Below are 13,681 nucleotides of genomic sequence, written 5' to 3'. Positions count from 1 at the left end.
TATGTACCCTAGGCCAGGTGTGGTGGTTCATGCCTGTAATCCCAGCAATTTAGAAGATTGAGGGGGGTAGATCATTTGAGGTCAGGAGTTCCAGACCAGCCTGAGTAACATGGCGAAACCCTGTCTCTACTAAAATTACCAAAAATTAAAAATAGGGCCAGGCATGGTGGCTCATGCCTGTAATCCCAGCACTTTGGGATGCCGAGGCAGGTGGCTCAGAAGGTCAGAAGTTCAAGATAAACCTTGCCAATATGGTGTAACCCCGTGTCTACTAAATATACAAAAATTAGCCAGGTGTGGTGGCAGGCAATTATAATCCCAGCTACTCGGGAGGCTGAGGGGCAGAAGAATCGCTCTAACCAGGGAGGCAGAGGTTGCAGTGAGCTGAGATTGAGCCACTGCACTCCAGCCTAGGGACAGAGAGAGACTCCATTTCAAATAAAATAAAATAAAACAAAATAAATAAATAAATAAAAATTAGCCTGGTGTGGTGGTACATGTAATCCTAGCTACTTGGGAGGCTGAGGTGGGGGATTGCTTGAAGCCGGGAGGTAGAGGATGCAGTGAGCTGAGATTTTACCACTGCACTCCAGCCTGGGTGACTGAGTGAGACTCCGTCAAAAAAAAAACAAAAAACAAAAAAACTCTCTCTCTATTATAGCCTAGATGAACCCATGTACTATGTTTCACAAGACACATACAAAGACATGAATTGCAGCATTCTTGCCAATGGTGAAGAATTAGAAACAAATATATATCAAAAAAACAATAAGGAAAAAATTAAGCTAGGTTCATACAGCTGAGTATTCTACAGCAGTGAATATAAATGAACTGGATCACCATTTGTTAAAAAGAATAAATCTGTAGATATAATAGCAAGGAACAGGAAAACAAATGAAAAAGAATGTGTAAATATCACTTATGTAAAACATTTTAAAAGCACCTATAACATTATATCTGTCATGTATTATATTTTAACATAGGAATGACAATATATTAACTTGTGTCAAATTGAGGTAGTAGGCACATGAAGTTCTTAAATTGTTTTCAGAAACTTTTTTACAGTTAATTTTTTTAAAAAATGGTAAGTAAAAATTATATTTATTAATGGTATGGAGCATAATGTTTTGATATATGTACACGTTGTTGAATGGCTAAATTAAGCTAATTAGCATATCCATTATCTCATGTAATTATTCTTTTTTATAACCAGAATGCTTAAAATCTCCTCTCTCAGCAAGTTTGAAGTATACAATATTGGTACTAAATATAGTCGTGATAAGATGCCTTAAACTTATTCCTCTTGTTTAACTGAAATTTCATATCCTTTACCAACATCTTCCCAACCCCTCCACCCTACCAGCCTCTTGTAGCCACCATTCTACTATCTGTTTCTATGAATTCAACATTTTAGACTCCACATATAATTGAGGTTATGTAGTATTTGTCTTTCTGTGTCTAGCTTACTTCACTTAACATAATATCCTCCAGGTTCATCCATATTGTTGCAAATGACAGAACTGTCTTTTTTTATGGTAGAATAGTATTTCATTGTGTATATATATCATATTTTCTTTATTTATTCATTCGTTGGTGGACACAGGCTGATTTCATGTCTTGGCTATTGTGAATAATGCTGTAATGAACATGAGATACAAATAATTCTTTGACATATGTATTTCATACCCTTTGTATATATTCCAAGAAGTTGGATTGCTGAATCATATGTTAGTTCTGTTCTTAATTTTCTGAGGCATCTCCATAAGGTTTTCTAAATGGCTGTACAAATTTTATTCCCACCAATAGTGTACCAGGGTTCCCTTTTCTCCAGATCCTCACCAACACTTGTTATCTTTTGACTCTTTGATAATAGCCATCCTATCGGGTGTAAGATGATATCTCATTGTGTTTCTGATTTGCATTTCCCTGAGGATTAGTGATGTTAAGTATTTTTCTATGTAACTGCTGGCCATTCGTATGTCTTCTTTTGAAAAATATCTGTTCAGGTTCTTTGCCCATTTTAAAAGTTTTTTTTTTTTTTTTTCTGTTGAGTTTTTTTCAGATCCCTTTACATTTTGAAGAAGAATACTTTATCAGAGATATAGTTTTCAAGAACTTTTTCCCATTTGGTAGGTCATCTTATCTCTCTGTTGATTGTGAATTCTTCACTCCTTTGCTGTGCAGAAACTTCAGTTTTATGTAATCACATTTGTCTATTTTTACTTTTGTGGCCTGTGCTTTTGGAATCATATCTAAAAAATCATTGCCCAGACCTATGTCATGAAGCTTTTCCTCTATATTTTCTTCTGGTAGTTTTACATTTTCAGTCCTTACATTTAAGTCTTCAATCAGTTTTCAGCTGATTTTTGTATATGGTGTGAGATGAGGATCTAATTTCCTTTTTCTCCGTATGGATATCCAATTTTTTCAACACTCCTTATTGAAGAGACTGTCCTTTCCTGATTGTGTGTCCTTGGCATCTTTGTCAAAAATCAACATTTTTAGATTCCACATATAATTGAGGTTGTGTAGTATTAGTCTTTCTGTGTCTAGCTTACTTCACTTAACATAATATCCTCCAGGTTCATCCATGTTGTTGCAAATGACAGAACTGTCTTTTTTTATGGTGGAATACTATTTCATTTTGTATATATATCATATTTTCTTTATTTATTCATTTGTTGGTGGACACAGGCTGATTTCATGTCTTGGCTATTGTAAATAATGCTGTAATGAACATGAGATACATGCCTGGGAGGCGGAGCTTACAGTGAGCAGAGATTGCACCACTGCATTCCAGCTGGGCAACATAGTGAGACTCCAACTCCAACTCCAAAAAAAAAAAAAATCCTAAAATATGTATAGAACCACAAAAATCCTAGAATAGTCAAGCAATTTTGAACAAAGAGAAGAAAACAGGAGGCATCACACTACTTAACTTCAAAATAACTTATGAATCAATATTAATCAAAATGGCATTGTACTGGCATAAAAACAGGCACTTAAACAAGTAGAAGAGAATACAGTCCTGAAACAGATGCAGGTATTTATGGCCAATTAGTTTTTTAAAATGGGCCAAGAACATATAATGGGGAAAGGACAGTCTCTTTAATAAATTGTTTTAAAAAACCATATTCACAAAGAGAAGAAAGAAATTAGAACCGTATCTTACACCATATAAAAAATCATTTCCAAATAGATTACAGGTAAGACTTAAAACTATAAAACAACTAGTAGAAAACATATGAGAAAAGCTTCATGATATTGGTCTGGGCAATAATTTATTGGATATGAAATCAAAGGCAAAAAAAGCAAAATTAGAAAAATGAGACCATGAAAAAGCTTCTGCACAAATGAGAATCAGCAGAGTGAAGAGATAAACGGGAGAAAAAATATCTGTAAAGCATGCATCTCAAAAGGGATTAATATCCAAAATATATAAGGAACTGAAACAACTGAATAACAATAAAACAAATAGCCCAATTGAAAATAGGCCAATGATCTGAATAGACATTTGTCAATAGAAAACATGCAATATCAATAATCATTTGAGAAATGCCAACTAAACCATAATGAAATATCACCTCACTGCTGTTAGGATGGCTTTTTGTCAAAAACACAAATGATAACAAGTGCTGACAAGAACATTGCAGAAACAGACTTGTTTTACTCTGTTGGTTGGATTATAAATTAGCAGAGACATTATGGAAAACATCATAAAGATTCTTCAGAAAATTAAATAAAGAACTACCATATGATTTAATAATTCCACTTTTGGGTATATTTCCAAAGGAAATAAAAGTAGTCATGTTGGAAAGATATCTTTATTCCCATGTTCATTGCAGCATTATTCACAATAATCAAAATATGGAATCAACCCATCTATGTAATAATGAATGACTGGATGAGGAAAATGTGTTATATACATGCACAGTAGAATACTTACTATTCAGCCTTTAAAAGGAAGGAAACCCTGTCATTTACGACAACATGGTAAACCTGGAGAACATTATGTTGAGTGAAATAAGCCCTGCAGAGAAAGACAAATATTGCATGATCTCTCCTATATGTGGAATCTAGAAAAGTTGAACTCATATAATTAAAGAGTAAAATTGTGGTTACCATGAGCTGGGGTGTGAGAGGGAATTGAGGAGATGTCGGTCGAAGGATACAAATTTCAGTTAAACAAGAGAAATAAGTTCAAGAGGTCTATTTTACAACATGGTGACTATAGTTAATGCATTTTATTGCTGAAAATTGCTAAGAGAATAGACTTGCAGTGTTCTTACCCAAAAAATTATGTGAGGTAATGTATATATAAATTAGCTCTACTGACTCATTCTGCTATGTATACATATTTTAAAACAACATGTTTTACAACATAAATATATACAGTTTTTATTAATTAAAAATACATTTAAAAACAACATTTAATGAAGAAGATTTTTTCACCTAAAGATATGTATTTTGGACAATTCTCTTTTTCATTTTTTGAGTCAACTTTATGGAGGCATAATTAATTAAAATAAAATTTAAGTGTGTAGATCAATGATTTAAGACTGTTTTCCAATGTGGGTTGCACATTTTGTATTTCCATCAGCAGTGTGTGAGAGTTCCAGTTGCTTCAAATGTTTTTCAAAACTTGCAGTGGCTCAGTATTTTAAGTTTTAATTTTGGCCATCAGAGTTGGTAAAAAGTGGTATTCCATGGGGAGGAGTTTTGAAAACACTTAAATTTTGCATTTCTTATGAAACTTTTAATTTAGTCATTTATTTTATATCAGCAGGGACTCATATTCTGTTTTATTCAATAGATTTTAATTCATTATTTAAAAAATCAAAACAAAAAATTTGGCTTTCCCTTCAGTGTCTCTTGCAGATGGCTACAATGCAGGTGTAACTGGTTTTCTGGTGGGCCTAGAATATACGTAAATATTTCAATTCTCCTAACAAAACATCAACTATGCCCTCTACTCACAAGACTCTAATGCATCTGAGCCTTTGTCTTAACATTTTCATTATTATAAAGTCCCTTCTTTAAACCTGGAAAAATTAATAATAGTTGAAAGATATGGTCTAAAGTGATTTTAACAATCTGTTCTTCAAAACTATCCACTCTACCATTTTCAGCTTCATTGAATCATTAGAAATTAATCCTCACCTATTGGACAGAATTGGAGCTTTGTAATTCCTTACAATTTATCATTTTAAAGTACACTTCAAAATCACAGGTCCTGGCCCAAACTTCTGACCTCTTCTTATTTCTCATAAACTCAATACCATCCTTATTTGACCTCAGTGAGTATTGTAATGCACATCTGTTCTTCAAGACTACCACAGCCTTCTTTGCTTTCTTTCCTCAGCTCCATTCACTGAACAGATTGTTCATGTTATACACTCTCTGGCTAGTCTGTCAATTCCTTCGACAACTTGACCAAGTCTCATAGTTAAGTGGTGAAACATTTGTTTCCTTGCCTTAATCTTGGACTGCTGAATCTTGCTGAAGAAAACTTCAACCTTGTTCAAATTGTCTAAAACTTATGTCTTATGAAACCAGATGGGATTCAGTACTGACTGGGAAGAATCTATGGGATAAATATTGAGCCCTAAGAAAAGCTACTTTCTGGAAAATAAAAATGATCAATTCCTGATATTTACACATGTTGATATACTTCAAGGTCAATTCTAGATTCTTCTTTTTTCTAACTGTATCCTTTCTCCCTAGGATCTTATCTTTGCTTTTAGCTACGGTTACTATACTTATCCCAGTAACTCTAAAGTATTTATATTGAATATCACAAATTTAGAGCTTCAGATCATATTATGTTTCTGAGATTTAGACCAATATCTTCAAGTGCCCGCCAGGCAAATCCATCTGAATCTTAAAAGTACCTCAAATTCAACAAATACAAATTTAAACCCATGGTCTTTTTTTCTCTCAAAAACAACATTTTCTTCCATCCTTCCAGTCAGCTAGGTCAGAAACTTAGATGTCTTTCTGTAACTATTCCTTCCTAAATAATTCCTGCAGGCTGTTTCTTTGTCTCCATTTCCACTCCCAATACGCTAATGATTTCCTAATTTATATATGGTAACCACACTGTTCTTTCCTCTCATCCATTGATATCAGAGTAGCCAGAGATGTATTTTCAAGTTATGGATATGATAGTTTTATGCCCCTCTTTGATAAACAACCATCAAAGCCTGTAATGAGTTTCTTATCCCTTTAGCATAAAATAGGAAGTTCCTATGTGGTTTACAAGGCTCCTCCTGTTCTGGGATATGCTTTCTACTCCAGGCTCATCATGGACTACTCTGTTTTTAATTTTCCTTTGTATATAATTAATGTATCTCTAAATTGTCTTTCCTATGTGTAACTGGACACTTCCCCTTTCCAGAGAGAAAAAAGGTAAAGCAAAAATGATTTTATGTCATTATTTTATTGATGATGTGTTTTACAGAATCACAAAATTTAGAAACATAAGAAGGATTTAGGTATCACCTAAATTCAAAGAAATGTGTGTTTCTAGGTTGCTAAATTCGAAGAGAAAGTATGATTTGGTTTGGTTCATTTAAAACAGGTCACAAACAGAATTATATTTCAAATTTAGAAGATACAGTATTAAATGATTCGTCTTATCTTGGACATTTTTCCTCAAGGAGAATTTTTCTGGAAGAAAAAGTACATTTCTATGTGGGCTTATTAAGAAAAAGAGAGAAAGGCATGCTATTTTAATCATTAAATTCTTGATGATGACTATCATCATCAAGATAAGATAGAAAAGAAATATGAGCCAAGAGAATCTGTTGTTGCCAGCAATCAGTTTACTAGAACACCTCTAGGTGAACATTTTCTAAATGGAGTGACAGACTAATTGCATCTAAGGGGATGAGAATCTGCCAAAGAAGAGGATGCTGTTGGTCTTATTTTGCCTGATGAAGAATAGGAAAGGGTGATTACAATGGAACTCTTCATTAGTTGAAGGAGGTGATGTTACGACTTCTACTACAGCTGTGGCAGTTGTAGCTTCCACTCCCTCCTCAGTAACCTCCACAAAGGCCTTGTGTAGGACTTTAGATACCACGAGACCGCGGCTCCCAGTCATGCCTGAGAGGTCTGCATCCCTGTTGAAGATATCCACCATTCCCATGGTTCTCAACTTGTCCTTGAGGTCATAGCTCTCTTCCACTTTGAACCGAGGTAAGTGTAAATCCACACGTGCCTCTCTCATATTCTGCGAACTTGTCCATTCCATCAATTTCTCAGCAGTGAGTTTCTCTTCAAGCTATACAAATGGAAAAAAGAAACTGATATGACTAACTATCGATCTCTAATACACCTTAACAATGAATTGACTATGTGGAGAATCCTCATTTTGGCAATAAATGTGGAATACAGAAGGTTCACTTTATTAGATATTATTATTCTAATAGGTAAAATATGAGTCCTGACTATATCAATACATTGGGTTATATGTGTATATGTATATACATGTATGTAGAAACAGAATCACGTTTTTATGTATATGTAATGTGTACATATGTATGTATACAACTGTATAATACACATGTGAAAACATGATTACATTATTTCATACACAGTGAACTATATATATCTCTATTTCTTGTGCCAACAGCCTACTACATGTGTCAGTTTTTAATAGGCTCATCTTATTTTTCTGTATACATTATTTAGTACACATTGCAATTATTAAATTGTAATTCCCTAATTTCCTAAATTTCTATTCCCTTTTTTACTCGGTGTATTTGTAAACTTTCCTCACATTGCTATATATTTCTCCCAGTCAAGTTTAAATTGCTGCATAATAATATCATCAAATTGATATCCAATGCATGTAACTCTAATAAATTAATCATTAACTAAGCCTTCAGTTTGTGTCAGGCCCTATGCTTAAATATTTGTAATATGAAGGTGAGACATCATTCCTCATTTTGAATTTTTCATTATTTTGAGGCAACTCGGTCACAAGCTTTTACCTTGTTTAAACTTGGTATCTTTGGAAAAATATCAGGCAGTAGAAGGAAGAGTTGTAGATGGAAGTTCTTACCTTCTGCAGACCATTGATTTCATTTGGCAGCAGCACAATCATGCTTAGATCTTTGCCTTTGTATGGTATTTCCAGGACCTTGGCCTGTACATCCTCCAGCAAGGCAAAATTAAAGGAACTGTATTGCCCCATCATCTGTACGGATTTGTACGTATTCTGCAATAAATCAATGTATCCAACAAATAACGCATGAGACACAATACAAAAAAGATAATAGTATTGAGACAGCAACACATCCTTCTTCTTCTAAGAAATAACTCAGGAATTCCATGAGTTAGAAACAATAGTTTCTTCAGGTATTCCTAACTAAATAAAGTTATAAGACTAAAATAACAAAATAACAGACATGAAAAATTGTAATTTTTTACTTGTCATGGTACATTCCATCAGAAATGTTTAACATTCCATGTATTAACATATTACACTATATAAATAAAATATAGACAATACCTTGTTTGGCCAAAATTTTTCCTCTTTAGTATTTTCTTTCTTAAATTCATTCTTCCACTGCCCTTTGAAATAGATTGCGTTCACAAGAACCAATGTGGTAATGTTGTCAATAATCCCATCAGGAATTAGGTTTTTAATTTTTTCTGCAAGGGAAAGAATAAAAGAGTCTTTTACACAAGGTACAAATGGCTTGTCTGGAAGATGCTTTGCAAATGTTCGTGACTGATCATTAATTATTCACCCAAATCCCTACTTGAGACTCACTGACTTTGATCGTTGAATTATTAGACTCACTGACCAATGGTTCACCAGATGCAGCTTTCTTCAAGGCTCCAGTCGGATAAAGTTACCCTTGGTGGAGATATCACTTCTTGTGATAGAGAAGTTCAGGTTCTCTGTGTTTGAATGACTCTAATCATCTGATTTGGAATACTGATAAACTGATTTAATCTACTCTTTCAACATGTGTCTTTCCTTTCTCACTCCCTCCTCTTCCTACTTTTTTTTTTTCAACTACGGGGTCCTGATTCAGAAGAAGTAGGCTCTGATTGCTCTTTAGGACAAGTGACTTGAGCTCTGTAATATGAAATGCATGTCCTGTGCTGTCAGACACTACTTCCAGGGGTATCTTCCTATTCACTCTCATGTTGAGTTGCTGTAAGTTTGGCCTGTAATGAGAAGTGGGAGGTAGGATAGATGTCTATAGAATGGAGACTTTGTCAAGCTCTTTGCCCTTGATGGGGAAGAGAGCTGTGATAATCCCTGCAGAACGTGTGGCTACAGATGTGGTCCAGGCAGCTCCAGCTCAGAGGCAAAAGGGTGATTTACCGGAGAGCTGCTTGTTTCCCAATTAGTAAAGGAGATGAGAGACGCTTTCTAATGTTTTCTTTTAAATATTCATCATAAAAAATTGGCTCCGATTTAAAGTAAAGGATATGATCTCAAAATAGGCCTGAGCGGAGACAGGGCATCCACAAAGCTATTGTCATGCAGGGCCACAAGCAAATAATTCTCCAGATGTGTTTCCATCTAATTGGCTTCCTGTGATTTCCTTCTTGGCTCCCCTAGGCTCTCATCATACTCATTTGGACAAATCCTTCATCTGGAGTGCCCTCTTCAGCCCTCCCTGCAAACCCATCTCAATCCCCATCCCTGGTCCCCATGCAGTGTCAGGTACAGGGCTCACTCGCATAGGTTTCTCAAAGGTGTTTCTATAATGGGTGGCTCTCCTACCATCCGTTTGACTTTCCACCCAGGAGTTAATCTTCTTTCGGCTTTCTTCTGGAGCATGTGCAAAATCAACAGATTCCACACTGGTCTGGTAAAATTTCTTGATGGCATCTAAATATTCCTTTGAGATATGAAGGAAGAAAGTAGGAAGTAAGAGTAATTTATGTAACTATATATTACCAAACTTATTTGTAACAATAGTCAGCTGAATCCAGACCCTGAACAGATGCAGTATCTCCTGTCCATGCATATTTTTATATAGGTGCCATGTAGGCAATGCAAAAGGGGAGTGTGGGCTGGCCCAAGAAAGAGGTCACTGAAGGTCAATATCATCTGGCAAAAGGCAGAAGCAGAAGACGCTGTGGTTTGCAAACTGCAGAGCAGGCTTCCCTGAAGGAGATTCATTGCTTCTCAGACTTCTTTCCAGTAATTTCAACCATGATGTTTCTGACCTTTGTTTTTGTCTTTCATCCTGTGCGTTCAGTATTTCCTGGTACTTCCTCAACTATTCTCAGGAACTCACCCAAGCCTGCCCATTCCGATAATATCCCATTAGTCATACATTTCCCACCAAGATGTATGCTATGTGACTGAGTCAGTGCCAGTTTATCGATAGTGTCTTATTACTTATTACTCTTACTCACTCTATTACCCAACTTCCTCTTTTATTACAAGATTATCCCTAAATCCACACTTCACTGATGTATTGTTGGGGTCTGGGACACTCCAGTGGGGAAGAGTTGTGGAAACGGAGCTAATGCACTCCGAGTAAATGCTCTCCATCTGGGTCGGCCAGGCTCATCTGCCTTATTTTCTTCCATTTGGCCACTCAGAGACACAGACATCAGGCTGCAGATGAAAGGTGGGTAGGCCAGGTGAAATTTACCTGTAAAAATTGATATGTCTTTTCTCCGAAGAGCTTGTTGGCGATCTTCAGCTCATATGCATCAGTGGATTTGTTTAATTCAGTCAGAAGCTTTTGAAATTGGTGATGAACATTTCCTGACCTATTAACCTTCAAATGTCAAAAAAGGAGATCATTCAATTGCTGTATCAATGTAAATACAAAACCCATGCTAAGTCTGTTAGATCAGTCCCTAAAGGCTTGTAGTCTCAATGTGGACCTTTGTGCTTACTCCCTGATACTTGGTGTATTTCACCTCAAATACACTTCAAAATCCACCTTATGTTTGACTTCTTCCAGAAAATTCTTCTTGCTTTAACGTACTGCAATCTTTTCTCTTCTGAACTATAGATGCAGCACTGTCTACCACTGGATTTTTTCCTTGTTTGTTTAAAGGGTTAGGTTTAGCTTCCCAGTTAAACTCTCAGCTCCTGAAGGGCAAGGACCATATTTCACTTCTAACAGCCATCAAGGATATGAGTATGTTGAAGGTTGGATATTTTAAATAGATTATGCCAGGAAGCCCTGTTATACCTGTTGGTGGTATCATCTTGTAAGACACATTGACTGATCTATGGCTCTTTCCTCATGATGGTCATTCTCTGTACGTAAGAATAGCGTGTGTCAGGTACATGGCTAAGGACTTTACATGGGTAACTCTAAGTCTTTAGTTCAATTCAGGTGAAAACAAGAAAGCTAAGAGAATGGAAAGTAAACCTCTTTATAGAGACATAAATTAGAAGTGCCAAGTTTTGAACCTAAGCCTGTTTAAATCTAGAACCTTCTACTTTCCAGCAAAGCATTTTGCACTAGTAAGGCTCTAAACCAATATATTCCGGAGCAATCATTTTCCAAAATATACTTAAACTTGTGCTTATTCCTCTTAATTGCATTAATGACTCAATTAAAATTAAATTTTTTGCAACATTATTGTGATTAGTATAATTATAGCTATTTTATAATAACAATAACATTTATTATGACTTTTTGTGGGCAAGGCAATGTTGTAAATGTTTGCATGTATTTGCATGTATTGAGTCAGATTTTTTATTACCCTTAGTTTTCTGGGATGAGGTCACTGGGAATCCGAGCAGTTGTGTCCTGCCGTGTTCATCATTTGTGAAGAGCAAAGCTGGAGTTTGAACCCAGCCTATCCTGATCCAGACCTATGCTCTGAGGTACAGTGCTGACTATCTTTCAGTAACACAGAAAGGAGGAATAATAATTACGTGCCATGAAATGCCAACCCACTCTGTATGTCTCAATCTTTTTGCCCAAGATTTTCCCTAAAAATGGCCTTTTCTTAGTTTCTGTGAAGTTCCGGGTTTGAACTACGACCTGCTCGGGCATCTAAAGCTGAACCATAGTGCTCTGTGACTCACGTGATACGTTGCAGCCTTTTCTGTGGTGTTCTCTGTGACGTGATCAAAGTGAAGAACCTGGAAGAGACATGGAACAGGACAAGAAAACTTTACTTAAAAGATCTGTTGAAGTCAGTGGTCTCACAGTTATGGGAATTCCTGCTCAGCCCCCTGTGCTACCCATCAGGCCACCACATCTGTTACCATCTGCGTGCTAGCTGACGGAACCGCAGAGAAAAACTGCAACATGACAACGTAATGATGCTGATAGCTACCTTCTCAATTTGTTTTGCGGTGTTGTCTTTGGCCCCTAAGAGGACCATCCCTAATGCTGATGTGATGCTGATGGGGGAATAGAAGATGTTGTTCTCTGGTGATTTTCTGAACTGTTGGAACAGATCGAACATGAACTTGGTGTTGGCTTCACGGAGTGAATTCATGGTGAACTCGATGTGATCTGGAACTCCTGGAAATGCGTCAGATTCCTGTCAGAATGACTTTAGTAAATGGAATTGTAGTACAATTTTCTTAAAGAAATGACATATGTGTTGTGAGATTTTGACATTTAAAGTTTTTCTCCTTATTTTTAACGTTTCAATCTTTCTACAATGTGTATATATTAAATATATTAATGTCCTAATTAGAAGGATCACAAAGTTACTGTTTTTAAAGACTATTTTAAATAAGTGATATACCCTCTTTCTTTCATTGCTGGCTACACTAGGGCTAGGTAGGAAGGCTTTACAATGAATGCTAACAGAAGACCTCTGTGGATCACATCCAACCAGCTCTTAAGATGCGTCACTGACGTCTCCTTCAAGACTCTCTGGCTGCAAGGCACTTTCCCTCTGTGTTCCTAAAAGTGCCTTGGTTTACTTGGAACTAAGCAATTTAGATAAAGGACAAATCAGATGAAATAGGTATTTTAATTTTGCTCTGGCAGAACAAGTAAAATATAATCAGACAGAATGCAGGAGATGCATGATATAGAATACAGTATCATTATTATTCTCAAAAATAATTCATGTTATTAAGCTGGAGAGGCTTGAAGCACTTACCTGTGTTCCTAGGGGAAGCAGAGGTGGGCAGAGAGGCTGTGTGTCTCTGTGGAATGAAAGGTGAGATCCTGAATTTATGCCTCTCCTCTTGCTGCCTCTCCCTCTGTGGTTAGTATCTGAAGTTACTCAACTTTAGATTTCACAGGCAGGCTAACACTCACCTTTATGAATATGAAAATTTATGACAAAGGACAAGATTACTGTTCTACCATTGTACCTCCTTTTTAATCTATAGGGAAAAAATAAGAATGCAAATCAGCAATCACCGGCTCATGTGAAATACATGTAGGTGCCTTTCTAATGCAAATGAGAATTAGTTTAGAATTCCAATTTCCTCTCATTTGTTTCAACTCCATCCCTTTGTATTCTACTCCAGCTGTAAAACAAAAACAAAAACAAACAAACAAACAAAAGCCCCACCTTTATTTTCTTGGATTTTGCATTGTCTTTTAGGCATACTTTGAATACTAAACAACTAAAAAGCTTACATTTCCTGGTTTTCAGTTCTGAAAGTTTTTGTCATCCTACGAATTTCATTAGTAATTTTTCTGTATAACAAGGAATATAGTGCTAATTCTAAGTCCAAAGAGATACTGAAGAAGTGTACCTC

The 13,681-nt window shown here is 35.9% G+C and overlaps 1 protein-coding gene across 2 annotated transcripts; it reads right to left on the bottom strand.

Moving 5' to 3' along the window:
* Window positions 1-6,420: 6,420 nt before the first annotated feature.
* Window positions 6,421-13,119, bottom strand: LOC129489452 (serpin B4). 2 transcript variants are annotated; one of them, XM_055292042.2, is made up of 8 exons: window positions 13,072-13,119; window positions 12,289-12,479; window positions 12,035-12,091; window positions 10,635-10,763; window positions 9,752-9,869; window positions 8,519-8,661; window positions 8,069-8,224; window positions 6,421-7,285 (listed from the first exon to the last, which is right to left on the bottom strand). In XM_055292042.2, exons 2-8 carry the CDS (start codon window positions 12,451-12,453, stop codon window positions 6,881-6,883), a joined length of 1,173 nt encoding a protein of 390 aa, XP_055148017.2. In that variant the 5' UTR covers window positions 12,454-12,479; window positions 13,072-13,119; the 3' UTR covers window positions 6,421-6,880. The 2 variants fall into 2 exon arrangements, with proteins under 2 accessions (XP_055148017.2, XP_055148027.2); XM_055292052.2 differs by having other exon boundaries at window positions 8,069-8,161.
* Between the last annotated feature and the right edge of the window lie 562 nt (window positions 13,120-13,681).

This window comes from Symphalangus syndactylus, chromosome 1 (assembly GCF_028878055.3).
Source record: "Symphalangus syndactylus isolate Jambi chromosome 1, NHGRI_mSymSyn1-v2.1_pri, whole genome shotgun sequence".
Classification (NCBI taxonomy): domain Eukaryota; kingdom Metazoa; phylum Chordata; class Mammalia; order Primates; family Hylobatidae; genus Symphalangus; species Symphalangus syndactylus.
The sequence above is the reverse complement of the archived record's forward strand: the minus strand, read 5'-3'. Positions and strand labels throughout refer to the sequence as shown.